Raw genomic sequence first — 17,577 nt, forward strand, 5'->3', positions numbered from 1 at the left:
AAAAAATAATATTTTATGCTAGGAAGAATTAGCATGCAGTGCAGATGAATAGCTTCATAACGTCAAGAAGCCAAAGTGAAACAATCTATGCGATCTAAAAAGATACCCAGCAAAATATTGGAAATTGAATAACTCGAACGAAGAATTATGAAAGTAGCAAACCCTGACCCTGACAATAAAGTGTTGGTAAGTGATAATTGGTATATTGTAGGCTTTGTTAGTTTCCTCTTGCTTCTCTTCAGCGGCAAGCCTGGGTCGAAACTTAAACTAACTTTCTTGCCGTAGGAAGTGAGTGCAACTTTTCTAATCACTATTTGAGAAATTCCAACAGTGTTGGGGAAACTTTGAGAAGGCTATATTAGGAGAAATTACGAAAACGCGACAGAAAACCTGTAATTTCCCTGGTTTAGAGTTTCCCTCAAAAATACCCAAAACACCTGGGCCCCCAAATGCCATGGTACGGCCGAGGGTGGGGAGAGTCAGCTCTCTAGAAATGCTCTCACATGGCCACGAGTATACAGCCACTGCCAGAAAACTCCTACTCACTGCCTTATCGCAGTTGGGGTTTGTTAACGAAATTGAAAGGACGAAAAGTGAATGTCCAGTGCTTTAACCGGGTTGATGGATATCGTGGATCCACCTAGGAAAGTTGGAAACCCTTGATTCCAAACCAATGGTGCACATGGGCTGCAGTATCCTGAAGGAACAAATGGCGTATGAGCCAATCGTTGGTCACTGGCTACCACGCGACTGCGTCTTCTGACATTGTTCCACTACCTTGTGGATCAGACTTATAAGTCGAAGGCCTCGGGCGTGACCCCCTAAGGAAACTACTTGTTTCGGTCTGGGTACTTGGGCAGTATCACAGCCCATGAACAAATCAAGTGACTTTTGTGGCGCATATGTATTCAGTTCCCCTTTGTACCAATATTTATGTATTCAAATAAATAAATAAAATAAATGGGGAAATTTCGCTTTCTGATTATTTCCCCAGAATCTACAAAAACTTTGGGGAAATCCATCTATATTATTTAGTAGAACACCGAAATTACTGAGTATTCTGGAGAAAACCTGAAAATTTTCCCAACGTTCTCGAGAAGTTATATGGTCTTTATTGAGAAGTACCCAGAATGTTCTTTGCGTATAAACGTCTTTCTTTACCTTTAGTTAATTTCGCAAATTTAACGCAATTCGAAAACAATTACGCCACTGTACCCAACATCAAAATGTCTGTTGTCGCACACACATCTAGCTTGTATAAATGTTCTCTGCGGAACTAAGTGAATGCTTCTTAGAAGACAATATAATGTGGACACGCAATCATAGTTTATTTACCTCATCAAAGTAGTCATATCTTGCCAACATTTGCAGCAACAAACACTATATGTAAGCGTTGCCGTAGTTAAGAGACTGGCGCGTTATTAATAAGATTGTTTATTGAAATATAAAAAAGACTACATATAGATCTTTCGCGAATTCTTTGCATTTTCATATTCTTCTCAATGGCGATTTTCTTTTTGATGTGTTCATCACGTAGAAGTTGGACTTTCGTTCTCAGTGTTCTACAAACAACGGAACGTTACCCTTCTATGTAACGAACATAATACCAAAGCAGTCCCAATGCTAATAGTAGACAAACAAATGCCTAATGTTATAGCAATAATCGAACCTGTGGATCTATAATGTCATATGAAATGTGTCTCATGTACAAACGTTAATATAAAAGTGTTTGCTGGATTAAAAACTTACAGTTAGACCAGTAAGCACTTACGAAGTCAGCCGAAAAGGAAATATACAGTAAATAGTAATTTCAAGATAAACATTTTACATCACGTGATAAGAACAAACTCCTTCGTCAGAGAAAGTTTACACAAGCTAGATGTGTGTGCGACAACAGACATTTTGATGTTGGGTACAGTGGCGTAATTGTTTTCGAATTGCGTTAAATTTGCGAAATTAACTAAAGATAAAGAAAGACGTTTATACGCAAAGAACATTCTGGGTACTTCTCAATAAAGACCATATAACTTCTCGAGAACGTTGGGAAAATTTTCAGGTTTTCTCCAGAATACTCAGTAATTTCGGTGTTCTACTAAATAATATAGATGGATTTCCCCAAAGTTTGCCCAAGCGTTCTGGGTATTTTTAGAAAAAACTCCAAACCAGGGAAATTGTTTAGGTTTCTTGTCTCATTTTCCTAGTTTTTTTTAATACAGCCCACTCAAAATCATGAGATAAGGTGATGAATTAGAACTTATGAACTACAGCTACTTAGTTTGTTGCATACTTTCTGTACCAATTATTTGTGTGCCTTATATAAGAGAGGAGAATCTTAGAGTTAGTTTAAAATATCACTTCACAAAGTAGGTTAGTAGAGTCTTTCTTCTAATATCCGCCTATTTACGCGTTCAAAACTGTGGCGTCCAACACTTATTTCGGTTCGACAGCTTGAGTTACCGTTGATTAGCGTACAATATAGAAATCGTTTCTCGATACTGATTTACACGTAAGTCATTGTTCTATATCCTGACTGTAATGTGTCCTCATTTACATACAGTTCCACCTCTCCTCTAAATGCAAGTTGTTACTTCAGGACTGGTCTGCGTCAACACCTGAACTAAGGATAGGGAGTGAAGTAGTCAATTTCGCTTATCTTGGAAGTCTGATCAGCCCTAATGGGTCGGTGTCTGACGAAGTCTCAGCACGGATTCGAAGGGTTCGTTTGGCTTTTGCCAACTTACGCCACCTATGGCGAAGTCGAGATATCCGTCCATCAATAAAAGGACGAGTCTGCTGCGCAGCAGTTCGTTCTGTTTTACTTTACGGCTGCGAAACATGGCCATTAATGGTAGAAGATACTCGTAAGCTACTAGTATTTGACAACAGATGCCTTGAAATATTGATGGCATCTGCTGGGATCACCGGGTAAGTAATAGTGAGGTTATACACAGATTATTGGGGAATGATGGTAAATCAGTTGACGAGGTTGTGAATCTTCATCGACTGAGATGGTTGGGCCACGTGTTACGTAAGTCTGCACACCGATTATTTTGTTTCCATTGCTTTTGAACTTTATAACTTCTCAACATTCATCTCTTGATTTTCACGTAACAACTATCCTATTGACCATCCGTTAAAATTTTGTTCCTTCTCTTTTGTCATACATTACGCAACATAGCAACTTCTTGATTTAATAATTACTTTGAATATTAATAATCCTCTTTCTTCCAATTACTCAATGTTCATTTAAATGTCATTGTGTAATTATTACGTAACGTATCCACTCGGTGAGTATTATATTATTATTGTGCCCCCAAATGCCCTGGTATGGCCGAGTGGGGTGGGCCCACCCTCCATCTCGAAATGCTCTCACATGGCCACGCGTATACAGCCTCTGCCAGGGAAGTGCTACTCACTGCCTTCTCGTGGCAGGGGTGTTGTTTACGAAAATGAGAGGACGAAAAGCGAATGTCCAGCGCTTTAACTGGATTCCAAACCAATGGTGCACATGGGCTCCAGTATCCTGCGGGAACAAATGGCGTATGAACCAATCGTTGGTCACTGGCTTCCATGGGACTGCATCTCCTTAGGATGCTCCACTGCCTTGTGGATCAGACCTTCAGGTCGAAGGCTCGGGGGTGGCCCCCTAAGAAAACCACCTGCTTCGGTTTGGGCACCCGGGCAGTATCACAGCCCTCACAGATATCGAATGAGATTTATGTGGTGCATATCTACTTGGTGCCTCCTTGTACCAATGTTTATTTGTTTAAATAAATAAATAAATAATATTATTATTGTAAAACATATATATATATATATATATATATATATATATATTAGTGTTGAGCCATGATGAAAAACTAATTGAAAAGAAATTTCTTCGCTCAATTCTTTCCTTCTTTATTTACCGATTACCACGACGTGCAATGCTAACCGGTGCTGGAGATGGTTGGAAGAAAGTTAGGGGGCGGTCAAACCAAAACGTGGCATCAGTGTTTGAAGTCACTAACTTCTAGTCTGAGCCATGTTGGAAGATGCAGACTACTTGGTTGGAGTCCACGTGACTATGGTAATTATTCGATCATAGGTGTCTTCGAAACATTGCCCGTACATCATGGGACCATCGAGTAAGTAACACAGTTGTTAGGAAACGGGTACTAGGTAAGGATGGCAAATCAATTGATGAAGTAGTGAAACTTCATCAGTTGAGATGGCTGGGACACGTGTTACGTATGCCCAACGACCGACTGCCTCGACGTGCGATGTTCAGTGGTATAGGAGTAGGTTGTAAGAAAGCTAGGGGCGGCCAGACCAAAACATGGCACAAGTCCATGAAGTCACTGACAAGTGGACTGAGTCATGTTGGTAGGTGTAGACTACCTGGTTGGGGACCGCGAGGTGATAGCAACTGATGGTTAGAGACTCTGAATGACATTGCTCAAAATCGTTCGCAATGGCGCGGGTGCATACACTCTTTGTGTTCTCCCAAATTCTAACCTTCTGAATGCTTCTTGTCTTTTTTTTCCTCTTTCCAAATTTATTTCACTGGATTATACTCTTTAAATAACATCTCCAAACCCCAATCTTCCCGATTACTGCTTATGCTCTTACTACCTCTACCACTACGGGATTTGAATCGACAACTGCATCTCTGTGCTAATGTGGTGTGGCAACTCGAACTGATGTACGTACGTACGAAGTTCTACGTTGTTACTGACTGACTGACTATCGTAACCAATGGCTGGAGACTCTTGGTGACATGACTCGGAATCGATCACAATGGCGTCGGTGTATACACTCTCTGTCTTCCCTTAAACTAAGAGATTAAAATCGCTTCATATATTTCGTTCTATGAACTAATTCTTTCTTCCTGTACTATATCCTTATTGCAATCTTTCTTTTATATATTACCACCTCTGAATTAACTACTTTTATGAATCCGGTGTCCATCTTGTTGTGTTAATGAGGTATGGTAACTTGGACCGATGCATATATGTGCCTGGTCCTACGTTGTAGCTGACTGACTGAATGACACCTTTTCATCCTCACCGGTGACATCATTTCTAATTTTTTAAACGGTAAGTTGATCTAATGCATAGAGAAATTTTACTCTCTCCACACGCTGATGCCTTCGAAGAGCTTTGTGTTTAATCTCATCCTGAACGATTCTCTCACAGCTTTTGTATATGCTACTTGGATGAAAGGCAATCTAAAGCAATATTATTATTTATTATTTAAACACATAGATATTGGTACAAGGAGGCACCAAGTAGATATGCACCACATAAATCTCATTCGATATCTGTGAGGGCTGTGATACTGCCCGGGTGCCCAAACCGAAGCAGGTGGTTTTCTTAGGGGCCACCCCGAGCCTTCGACCTGAAGGTCTGATCCACAAGGCAGTGGAGCATCCTAAGGAGATGCAGTCCCATGGAAGCCAGTGACCAACGATTGGTTCATACGCCATTTGTTCCCGCAGGATACTGGAGCCCATGTGCACCATTGGTTTGGAATCCAGTTAAAGCGCTGGACATTCGCTTTTCGTCCTCTCATTTTCGTAAACAACACCCCTGCCACGAGAAGGCAGTGAGTAGCACTTCCCTGGCAGAGGCTGTATACGCGTGGCCATGTGAGAGCATTTCGAGATGGAGGGTGGGCCCACCCCACTCTCGGCCATACCAGGGCATTTGGGGGCATCTAAAGCAATAAGACCTATGGGATCAGTTAACGACATAACTGAGTACAAGATTTGTCATTTTTAATGGTTTTCTAATTGTCAAACTATATTTAAGAACAACTCTATGCGCTATTCTAAGCTCAAGGTTTTATATATAACATCGTAACGCAATGGCGTCCTATATCCCAACAAGACATAGGGACTTGTGTGCCAAACTAATCTGCCTTTAAACCCCTCGTCATGTTGAACACCCCACTTTCTCTTATATAATACTATTAGATACAATACAAAAATAATGCTTTTTAACTATTTGATTATTGTGAACATATAAAATTTTAGTGGTTTTTCCTCAAAGTAAGAGGTTTCACCATTAGTTTATTAATTCATGTTCCTAAATACGTAGCTTATCTGGAGATTACATAGAACCATGTCATAATAGCCCAATCAATAACAAATGCATGTTTTTCCCTTTTTAAAGTATAGCTTTGTCACAGCCTTAATTTTTCTATTGTTCTACAGGCCTTTATGATATTTCTGAAAGCTTAATCAGCAAATATTTTTGGCTATAATGCAAAGTATAACGTGAGAATTTTATTTTGTCTACAGGTCAGAATTGCTCTACGAAATTTCTATCAAATGATAGTTAAGATACTTTAGAGCGACCCGTTATTCAGATTAACATGTCTGCCAATCCTGACTTTCCTGTCATGAATCGCCTAAGTAAAACAAATGGTCAGGACAAAGTTCAGTCTATTTCAATCAGAAATTTACCGGTGGATGTAGATGACAAAATGCTGAGGAGTATTATACCTTCGGCTAAAAAATCAGTTCACACAAGCAAACATTTTTTATCACATTTTCTACTGTGAAGGGCTATACAGATGCATTACGTCGTTTAAGAAGAGTCGACTTCAATGGAGTTAAGGTAGTATCAAAAAGTTTGCTGTATTTTATATTTTCAATAAATAATAGCTTATTCACTAGTCAAACTATGTATTTACTTCGCAGCTAAATACACAAGTTTTCAAATGATCTATTCGTCGTCTATCGAAGTATTTTATAAAAAACTGTTTTCTCACTGTGATTGGTCAGACAATATATTATAGCTAACGAATGAAATTACACAAATCTACTAACTAAAAAGCAATCAATGATATGAATTATAAACAATCCTATGTGATGTTTCATTCACCCTAACACTTAGTGTTCAGTAATACCCAGAAGCACAATACAGATGTCAGATTTATTGGTTCTCAAGAAATAACGTCGTAGATACCTATTTCTTGATATTTTTTCGCCATACTATTGTTTGGACTAGTCTTTATACAATCCAATGAATCTCTCTCAATAGATTTTTATAAATGCAACTAAATTCATCTTGTGTAAAATTCCTAAGTAACAGCTTCGAAAAATTACATGGACGTTCTATAAAAGTTAGTGAGCATAATGGAAATTAGAAAAACAATAGGAACTTGTATAATAGTACATAGCAGTGTCACCAGTATTAGTTTGAACTCATGTTCTGGTGGTCGTCTAAGCAAATATTTTTAAGTCCTAATTGCAAGATAAGCAATGACCCTTGTGAAGTAGTACATATTGCCTGGTTATTCTTTTCCTATTGTCTAGATGGCATAACTCGACAAAATTATGTCATATACGGGAATGAGATAGTTTCATCTTATAATAAACTTTCCATTTGGAGACCTTCGAGTCCTCACATCAGAGCTCTATTAACAGCAGCAAATCGATTTATTCGTAACTTGGTCTTCGATGCGTAATTATGCTAACACGAAACTAGTTTCATTAAAAGAAGTAGAAATGAAGTCGGATATTGATACAAGTAGAGGTACATTATTAGTAAGTAACAATGTGAGCGAATTAATCTTGGTGATACGGCATTAACTGCAAGTGACTTAAGGAGTAGTGGTCAATCTAGAAGTTCACTGTTATTTGAAACCATAACAATGATCTCATATAGATAAGCTTTTAACATCGTATCTATTATTTACTGATAGATAACGGGTAGAGTCTTGACACCGAATGGTAGGCTGGTGTTATAAATAAACCTTCGATCAGTATCGATATTTGGAATCTGTCTACAATAATTATCTACTTCCACTTACAGGTAGGCGTCGGAAAAGTCTGTTTTCGCGAAACATGTTCCATCATTAAGCTTACCGAACAGGTTCTCAGGACCTGGTAACGGATACTGATATATGTCCGGTGCAGCGTTTAAATCGATTGGGAAATCGGCACATATACGTATAATTGGATTAGCCTTCTTAATCACTACGATTTGTGTGATCCATGCGTAGTAGTTGATTGGTTTGATCACACCAGCTTGTTGCAAACGATTAATTTCCTGATCGATTAGTTCAAGAACAGCAAACTTTTTCCTTAGGTTATCTGACAACCTTCCACTTATTTTTTCAAATGTAGGAGTGTCCACTGTTGAACAGGACACTCTGCATACACGTAATGGGTATATCCATTATTCCAAGTTTTTCTAACATATTTAGACCACGTTCTGGTCTATCTGTTGTATAGCATAGCGTGCATGTCCATTGCTTTCCGACTAACGCATCAACAATCAAGTCTTCCACGTTTCATCTTGTTTGCATAATCGTATTCTAAATGTATTTTCCCAACGCCTTAACCATGTGAGGAAGGTATTTCCACTACGGGGTCATAGTTGAATTCTGGAATGCTACTAGTAACTGCACCACAGGAAGTAGTTGACATAGCATATGAACTCGGGCACTCAATGTTAAGCCGTTGCGTCAGAGTTTCTAACAACCGAATTTGTGCATTTAGTTGTGTTTGCTGTTGTTGCGGAATTCAATTGAGCTGGTCATCTGATATCGGCATATCAAATATGTCTTTCTTTTTCCTCACTGTTATAAACTGTTTCATTACGACCCAGCTACGATTATTGATTAGTATTTTTCGAAAAATACCTCACTCGGCAAGTCCCCAAATTAGAACACGGTTGAACAGGAACGCAATTATATTCCAAATAAACAACGTTGAGTGGAAATAGGGATCACAATAAGAAAAACGTTAGTATATTGATAATTTCACTCAAGAAGGCCCTAGAGTCTTCTCTAAGTATCTACTAACGCTGACTAGCTAGGAAATGACCAATCAGTGTGCTCCAACACAATCACACTCGGAGCGTGCCTTAATTCAATCCATATAACTCAAGCAAAGAAACTGACTGTGAGACGGAGTCATGTAATTAGGCGTAGACTACCTGGTTGTTGGGGTCCATGTGATTACTGTAGCCAATACCTAGGAATTTTGAATGAGATGGTTCAAGATCGTTCTCAGTGGTGCAGGTACATTCACTGTTTGGCTTCCTTTGGATCCTAAGTTTCTAGTTTCTTTGTAATATTTTTAATGCTCTTTTTTATTTGTAAATTTGACTAAGACAAGAACAATTAATGTATCAGAATAATATAAATTCATCATATTTCGCTGTTTCTCATCAGCTGTTTACAATTTAAACATAATATTAATCTTTAAAAATCAGTGTACATATTTTATATCATAATATCGAAAGAGTTCTCATCAATGCAAATTAATGAAAGTAGCGATAAGAGATGTTCATATGTAAATTAATGTTAATATTTATAGGTTTAATATAAGAATATCCTAGAATAAACAAATAAAAACATAGAAACAGAGTTATTTAGAAATAGTAAGTTAATGCTATAATTATGTAATCCTTGTAACAAAATTAACTAACTGAGTACGCATCAGATAAGATGTGAGTATTAATTAGTCTCATTAAAACCGAATTGCTCAACGAAAATTTATGAATGAGTTTACCGCGGCAAAGCACGATTGACAACTGAGTCTTTCTGAATACATAAATTTGGTTTGAGTCTATTCATGGCAGCTGATTGGGGAAGCCGTAGAAAATCTGACGTTCTTTGTTTATTATTTATCTTGAAGGAATTCGAGACAGTATTACCATGACCACTGTCATGCAGATGGCGTGCAATTGATACTATTATGTTTAGGTTGTGAGCAGCTAATGATAAACAGCGAAATATAATGAATTCATGTTACTATGCTACATTAATTGTTCTTCCTCTAGTCAAATCTTTCTTTAATTTGTTAATTTATATTTTCTTGAATAAACTTTTCAATTACCAATAATACCATTACTACCTTTGCTACTCTGGGATTCGTCGTGACAATTCCATCTCACTGTGCTAATGGAGTATGAAAGCTTAAACCGCGACTTACATGTGCCTGGTTCTGTGTTGCGTATGACCAACTGACTGACTTCAATTTTATTGGTATAGTGGATAAGACAAGTAATTCTGTATAGATACAAATAAAAAATCACCTATCTTTGTATCGGCAAACAGTTAACCTTCTCCTACTTTGTAATTTGTCTGAATGGTTTGCTATTTTATCAACCAATCTGGTCTATAATTGCTCCTCACTTTACTGTACCATCTATTTGAGTAAATTATAAGTAACATTTTCGATTTTAGTTATTTAGTTTTATGAACAGTATAATTACTGTAAATTATCCACTGAATCATTTGTTTAATATCCTGTCACTCATATTTGTTGGTTAATATTGTTTGTATTGTAATCACAAACTTGTAGGTGTAGCTGATAATTTAATAATTTGATCAGAAATATAACTCACCAGCGATACCCAGACTCAATAAACTAGGTTATAAAGCACTTATATTATATTAAGCCTAGTGATGTTGTTAGGTTACCTAAAATTTTTAAAATAAATTGGAGTTCGAACGTCATATATGTAGAACTAGAGGATATGAGCACAGTTAGGGTTAACTGTAATCTCTAGCTGATTAGTCAATAATCGTTGCCAATAGAGTTTACATTTACATTTCTCGTTGTGTCTTATTTAACAACCAGGATTGCTGATAAGCAAATGTGGATAGTGGCCAGCAGTGGAATCCAGGACTCACGTTTCGCCCTATTCAGGACTCGTCAGCCGGATGTACCGGCATCTCAGAGTTGATGTTCACTCTGAGATTCCACTGCTAGCCACTTTCCATCTTTGCTTATATAGCTTGTGAATTAAGGCAATACGCACAGTATGCACGTATGCAAATAACAGACTAATAAATTGCAGTCTTAAACCTCAATGGGAAGATACACGCAAAAACAATACCAAGTGAACAGGATTGCTGATGTTTTTCTTGGGACTAACCCACCACTCCAAAAATCTACCCAATGCACTACAGAGTGTGTTAGGATTTATCATCTATCAATAACGTAAAGTTTCAGTAAATTCACTATTGTTTGTTTAAAATGAACCTAATATCAAATTAAAGTGAATTATAAATAAACCAGAAATAAATTAAAACAATATGAACCACTAATTCATCAATAAATGGTCGAGTGTTCTAGATAACTAGTTTTGTTAATTCTCTATTGATAATGTTAAACAAATGTTTTGGTAAATATTCTGTTCTACTGTGATAGTGCTATTTCTAATGAAGCACATTTATTTTCGGGAAAGTCGGTAGTTAACTATCACTAGATCAATCAGAGGATGCACAGGACGTGGTGAAATTGTGCATCAGGCGACGTTGCCACATTTCATATCAGGATAAAAAAGGCATCGTTAAATAAGGCCAGATGTGTCGACATAATGATCCCAATGAAAGTGATAGACTTGATGGAGAACGCAATTTAAAAAATAACTAATAAAATTAGAGGATAAAAAATATGGTTTAGTTTTGCTACTTAAGAATCGAGCGGAAAAAAAGATGAGTAATGAATACTCATACTTCACTACAACCAATTGTGAGCCATGAGACCCAAAATTTTGAACCATAGATTGTAGTCATTTCATAGATTATGGTCAATAAATTTGCACGTCCCGATATGACTCAGTTTAAAAGTGATTGACCAAGAGTAACAACATTTAAAATCCATGAATATGACAAAAAATGTCACTTCAGTCATATTAAAACACTGTCCATGGAGTTTATTAATTCTATGTTTCAGATGTATTTTGTTAGTCAAAAATGGTAAACGATTACTGTTTGGTGATCAAATAGGCGTATTCAGATCAGTCTGCACTCAGTATCTCCAAACTAGTAAGACAGTTTCTGGTCTCGTAATCCCATCGGGAGTGAGGAACAATTTCTAGGACTGAGTATTTAGACATGAAGCTTTTTCTAAAGTATATGTGCTTCACCTGTTTTCATAATGTTCCATACACTTATAAAAACGTCACAGATCAATTAATTATCCCTCCTCGCTTATCTAGTTGTTTGTAAAGTATTTTTGTAACAACTTTAAATAGCCAGTCGAAAAATTCTCTCGTTAGTCTTTACTTTATTACTCATTTATTACACCGAATATGATCATTTATTGATGTAAATTGAACTACGTTTAGCATCTTATCTTGGTATCACACATGAATAATTTTCTGTTAGTGTGAGATTAACATACATTTAAAGTTACTTTACCGCGATATGATAACATTCTCGTTTTACATACTATACTTGATTCTTCTTTGTTTTACTTTAGCCAACTGTAAAATCTATTTGTCGACCATCACAATCCAAAAATGTAATTCAGCCAGAAAATGTTGAATTAACTGTTCAAAACCTGCCTCAGTCGACTACACTAACTCAGCTTAAAGTAGAATTTCCTACAGCAGTATCTATAAAATTAAAAACTGATATATGGGATGTACAGAAAAAGTAAACTATTTTGGTCTTCATTTTATCATTTTAAGTGACGTTAATACCCTGACTAGCTAGGGACCTTTTTTAAAGTGAACGTTTACTTGTTTCCGGAAACTGATCAGTAACGTTTACCATTGTGTAATCGTGTGCTTATTAGATATTACAATTCAATTTGTCTGATTTGCATTCGAAGATAACGACCAACAGAGAGTATATAACTTCGCGTCAAAATTCTTTGATTCCACCCTATTTTATTTCATAAACTGTCCAACTTTATGGAGATTCGGAAAAATTGATTGTACACAGAAATATTGGTTTTCGGTGTCCTCCATAGTAGTTGCAATAGTAGATCAGTAGTGATATTTCTTACGTGGAACTTTAAAGTGATGCTTCAAAAAGTAAATCGCCTGGTTGCAAGTTAAACGTTGATCCAACTACTTCGGCTTAGCGGCTTGTTATCGTCACCGGTCTTCATACTGAAAGTGAAGCTCAGAACCAATTGTATGGAACTGTATATCATAAATCAGTGCTAGTATAGCACTAAATAAATGTGATTGTGAATGGAAATGTATCGTCATGCTAGGCAATGTTGAATCAAATCTCACAGAAAGTGTATCAACTTACTAAAGAGTAGAGTTATGCCCAATAGCACCATTTAACCCTGAAATTATAGCCCCTGGTTCCCACTTAATTTTGATAAGTGATATTCTGTGGCATATTTTGAATTTGAATATCTGTAAATTGGAGCAGTGATTTGCTTTTCAAACTACTCACCGTCCAACTATTGACTCCTTAGTGCAAACCTTCTTTTGCATACTTCGGTTTGAACATCTACACTGTGTCCTGGCAGTCACAAAAATGTTCAACCTAAATTTCACTTTACTAAACTGTATTGTATTAATGATTTGCAATGTATACCGCTGTTAACTGTATAAATTGCTATCAATCTTTTATCAGTTAAGTTGCAGAATACTTAATTGTTCATGATATTAACTCCTCTTACATACAAGTCTCTTATTCTATCCATCTGTTATATTTAAACAAGTTGAAATGACTACTACCAATATTTTTCACACGTATACAATCACTGTGGTCGAAAGTATATTTAATAAATAATTTTCAACAAACTATTATAATATTTGTTTTTTCTGCTGTTGTTTTTTTACTACATAATAACTTAGGTCATGTTTGCTAAAATTTCAATGTTCAGAAGATCTCGAAGATGTATTTGAAGATTGTCATCACAAATTAATTGGAAGTCAGACTATTAAAGCTATAATTGGTGTTCAATCAACTCTTCATTATGAATCCTGTGGTGCTGATGATACACAAGATATTCATGGGTTTGAACTTGTTAGAGTACTATCAAACATTGACGATGATAAAATTCGTAAACAATTTCCTGAAAATACTATAATTGATTATCATCCAATACCTAATAATGATTTAGTCACTAGGTGAGTGTATAAACAACTTCGATTTTATTATTATGAAAAGATTTATTCTTATCACTATCGAACTAGACTTTTTTAAGAAATGTACGTGTTGAAGATTTTTTTTCATCACAAACCATCGTTAGTTGGATAATCACTGAGAACTGAAAAGCAATAAATCACCATTTCATATTGTATTATGAACTTACGGTTTCACATGTTTTTATCATTTAGAACGATAATTTGACTACGTGTAAATGTCTAATCATTAACACAATGATTGACAATAATCAATCTTATTGTTTCTTCTAGTTTTTTAAATTATTATTATTGTTATTTTAGAAATGTGTTTATTCGTTTCGTAAAACAAGGATTCAATTGGCCACTTATTATGATGTTAAAAAACAATGTATTTAGTGGATTTCCTTTTGAATGTCGACCATGGAGTGAGTGACAATATGTTGTGTTATAAGACATTCTGTAGTTGATTATATATGTTGTTTTATTTAATATTTTCTTTCTCCAAACGTGAGAATTAATCGATAAAAATTCACTATTGTTTCTTAGCTTTCTAAAGTTCGAAGCTGATTTTTTTAAGCTTGTTGAATTGGGTGTTCAAACATCTTCCTTTGGAGTAATGCGTGTAACTTAAGGCGTAATGAACGTAGTTCTGTTTTGATGATCAAAGGCTATATATTACTATCTGAAGTCCTCAATGGTTATGCTTATATTGATCATTGCCAGGACCTATTTAATGCGCAGATGCTTCTAACCATGAGTAAATATAAACTGGGATTCAGGTAATAGGTGGAAAAAATCAAAGTATGGACACTACGACAGGGTAAAAGTAAAAAATGACCAATTGACAGAACAAGTTGTCAACCATATGTGGAGAAATTCGTATACCTCACTTCTAACTGAAGTTTATGCTAAATTCGTTCAGTAAAATAATGAAAACTTCACGTCTCAGAGAACGAAACCTTAGCAAAACAAATTGACACATCTTCCTCATAGAATGCGAGGTATAACAGCCTTTTTGTAATTTGGATTTGAGAAGAAATGAAGTTCTAAACTTTGGAGAAGTTATAAACTGGCAATCCGAGCGTTTTGATTTTTTCCGATTTAAATCCCAAGGCATTCTTCCAAGTGAATAGTTGTGATTTATTTATGTTCAATAACGATTTATGATTATTTTATCATAAACGTGTTTTTTGTAACATGTGACTTTGTGGACCAGTTAAAAAGATGATCACTGTTCATATGGACTAGAAATAGTGACATCGGAATCTAATCCTCTTTGTCGAGTAATGAATTAGTTGTTGAAGCACTCGATCTTTTTAAACTACTGGATTATGGATTTGATGTCAATCTTTACTTATTTAGTTTGTCCAGTCGATTGATGAGGTGATGATTCTTCATAAACTGAGGTGATTGGAACATATGTTGCATGTACCCGACGACTGCCTACCTCAAAGGGCGATGTTTCCCAGTATAGGGAAGGTTGTAAGAAAGCTATGAAAGCGGCCAAACCAAAACACGGAATCAGTTCATGAAGTCGCTAACAACTGAACTTGGCTATGTTAATAGGTGTAGACTATTGATTGTTTGGGGTCCGCGTGGTTATCGAAACCAATGGTTTGGAAGTATGGATAACATGGTTCAAAACTGTATACAATGGCGCAGATGCATCCGTTCTCCGAATTTTGAGATCCTAAATTTCCCATAACCTTATATTTTCTTTTCAAATATCATCTTCGACGCCTAATTTCTTTATTAGCACTGATGTTGTTACCACCTCTAATATTCTGACATTCGGCCTGACAATTCAATTTTTTGTGGTAATGAAGTATAACTACTTCAACTGATGCACATACGTACCAGGTTATACGTTGTGACTGACTTGTAGAGCTTTGATCACACCAACTCGGAGTTAGGGATTTAATCATGTTTCGTTGAAGATTAACTGATCAGTTTCGCCAGTGATTTGTTATTTAGTTATCTGTAAACCACAAATATTTGTTCAAAATCACTTCAGCGTTATATATTAATGATATTAAAGTGGCAAGAATTGATCCCATTTCGATCAATCTGACAGGTTCACTCAGTGATTCTAATAACTTAAGTATTGATTTTTGCTCCAAACAGTGTAATAAAACTTGAAATAAGTTAATCACATCTCTAGTGTGAAATGTTATTTAAAAAATAATAGCGTGGACCAATATTTGGTTTGCGTTTGCCAATCATTACACTTCAGATATTCACTTAGTCCTGTTGAATTAGTATTTTTAAGATCTCGATATTTGTCTTTAAGTTTTGATAACTTACCTAGCTCACCTCTCTGAATTACGATCCTTTCGAAGTGTTAGTAAAGTTCTAAATAATAAGTTCGCTCTCCTTTCTAGTTTTTAAACATAATCACTGAACTTAAGGAATTTCATTCAATGTATCATATTAATAAAACAGCCACTAAGTGAGGTTACGATGACGTACACGTTTTCATTACTTATCTTAGATGTACAGACATTTTATTATTTTTTACTGTTAACGCCGTTCTTGTTGTTTGGATTTCCCAACTATTTTATGCAGGTAGTAATAGATTATGCTTTGTGTAAATGAATATTTTAACCGTGTTTTTTCCTGAAAATGATTGGTTGTCTATTTATATTGTCAATAATGAATATAAGTACGTACGTGACGATCTCGAATCCTATTTTGCCGACAGTATATAAAAAACTGCACCTCGTCGACTCTCGAACTTCGTAGGTATTGATGATACCTACAAGTCTCACAGAAGAAATTAGATTCCCTAATGAACGTGATTCCAGTAGCGTCCGGAGGAAATTCCAAACTGGTCGAAAATTTTTCTACCTTTTTTCTGTTTTGACAAGTGTATCAGTATGGTGTTCCATCGTCGTGTTTATTCAAACAAACATTGGTACAATGAGGCATCAAATACATATGCGCCACACAAATTATTCGATTTCTGCGAGAGTTGGAACACTACTCGGGTGCGCAAACCAGAGTAGGTGTTCTTCTTAGGGAGCCACTACCTGAACCTTTGACCAAGAGCTCTGATCCACAAGGCAGTAGAGCAGCTCTGGGAAATGCCGTCACATGGTAACCGGTGACTAACAATAGGTTCATACACCTTTCGTTCAGACAGGATCCTGGAGCCCATGTGCACCATTGGTTTGGAATCAGGGTTCTCCAGCTAACTCTTTTAGATGGGTCCTCCATATCCACCAACTCAGTTAAGGCACCGACCATTCGCTTTTCGTATTTTCAATTTCGTAAACAGCACCCTCTCCGCGAGAAGGCAGTGAGTAGGAGTTCTCTCGCAATTGCTGTATACGCGTGTCCATGTGAGAGTATTTCTGAAGTGAGAGATGATGCTCCCCACCCTCGGCCGTACCAGGGCATTTTGGTAGTGACATTCCTACCATAAATAATCATCTATCTACCAACCATCGGAAAGCTTATCGTGTAACGTACTATTTATATAGCACCCAACGTTCTTCGGATGGTAATTTTGCTACATTAGACGAACATGCTTCTTATAGAGTATTTTAGCTAGCAGATTATAATTTTTTCTGCATCTTATGTGCACGGAAAACATTGAACTTGAAATATAAACTTACTCCAGTTATACAAATTCGTGCAGATTACACCACTGACTAAATCCCATTAAAGAGAATGCCGTTTTTCATTAATCTTTAAAAAAACTTTGCAGAAAAATAGTGACCTTAAGGGTTTGAACCACGAAGAATACTGT

The 17,577-nt window shown here is 36.3% G+C and overlaps 1 protein-coding gene across 2 annotated transcripts in view; it reads left to right on the forward strand.

The window, feature by feature from the left end:
- Window positions 1–17,577, forward strand: part of MS3_00003661 (uncharacterized protein) — a 23,761-nt gene continuing 6,184 nt past the window's right edge. The window contains exons 1-7 of one of the 2 annotated variants that reach the window (XM_051211515.1): window positions 1–186; window positions 222–288; window positions 320–2,337; window positions 2,376–2,506; window positions 6,284–6,602; window positions 13,554–13,829; window positions 14,148–14,251. In XM_051211515.1, the coding sequence (XP_051071582.1) occupies window positions 6,592–6,602; window positions 13,554–13,829; window positions 14,148–14,251 (391 nt within the window). In that variant the 5' untranslated portion in view covers window positions 1–186; window positions 222–288; window positions 320–2,337; window positions 2,376–2,506; window positions 6,284–6,591. Of the gene's footprint in view, window positions 2,338–2,375; window positions 2,507–6,283; window positions 6,603–13,553; window positions 13,830–14,147; window positions 14,279–17,577 lie in introns of those variants that run through there. The other variant, XM_051211514.1, reaches the window with a different exon arrangement.

This window comes from Schistosoma haematobium, chromosome ZW, assembly GCF_000699445.3.
Source record: "Schistosoma haematobium chromosome ZW, whole genome shotgun sequence".
Classification (NCBI taxonomy): domain Eukaryota; kingdom Metazoa; phylum Platyhelminthes; class Trematoda; order Strigeidida; family Schistosomatidae; genus Schistosoma; species Schistosoma haematobium.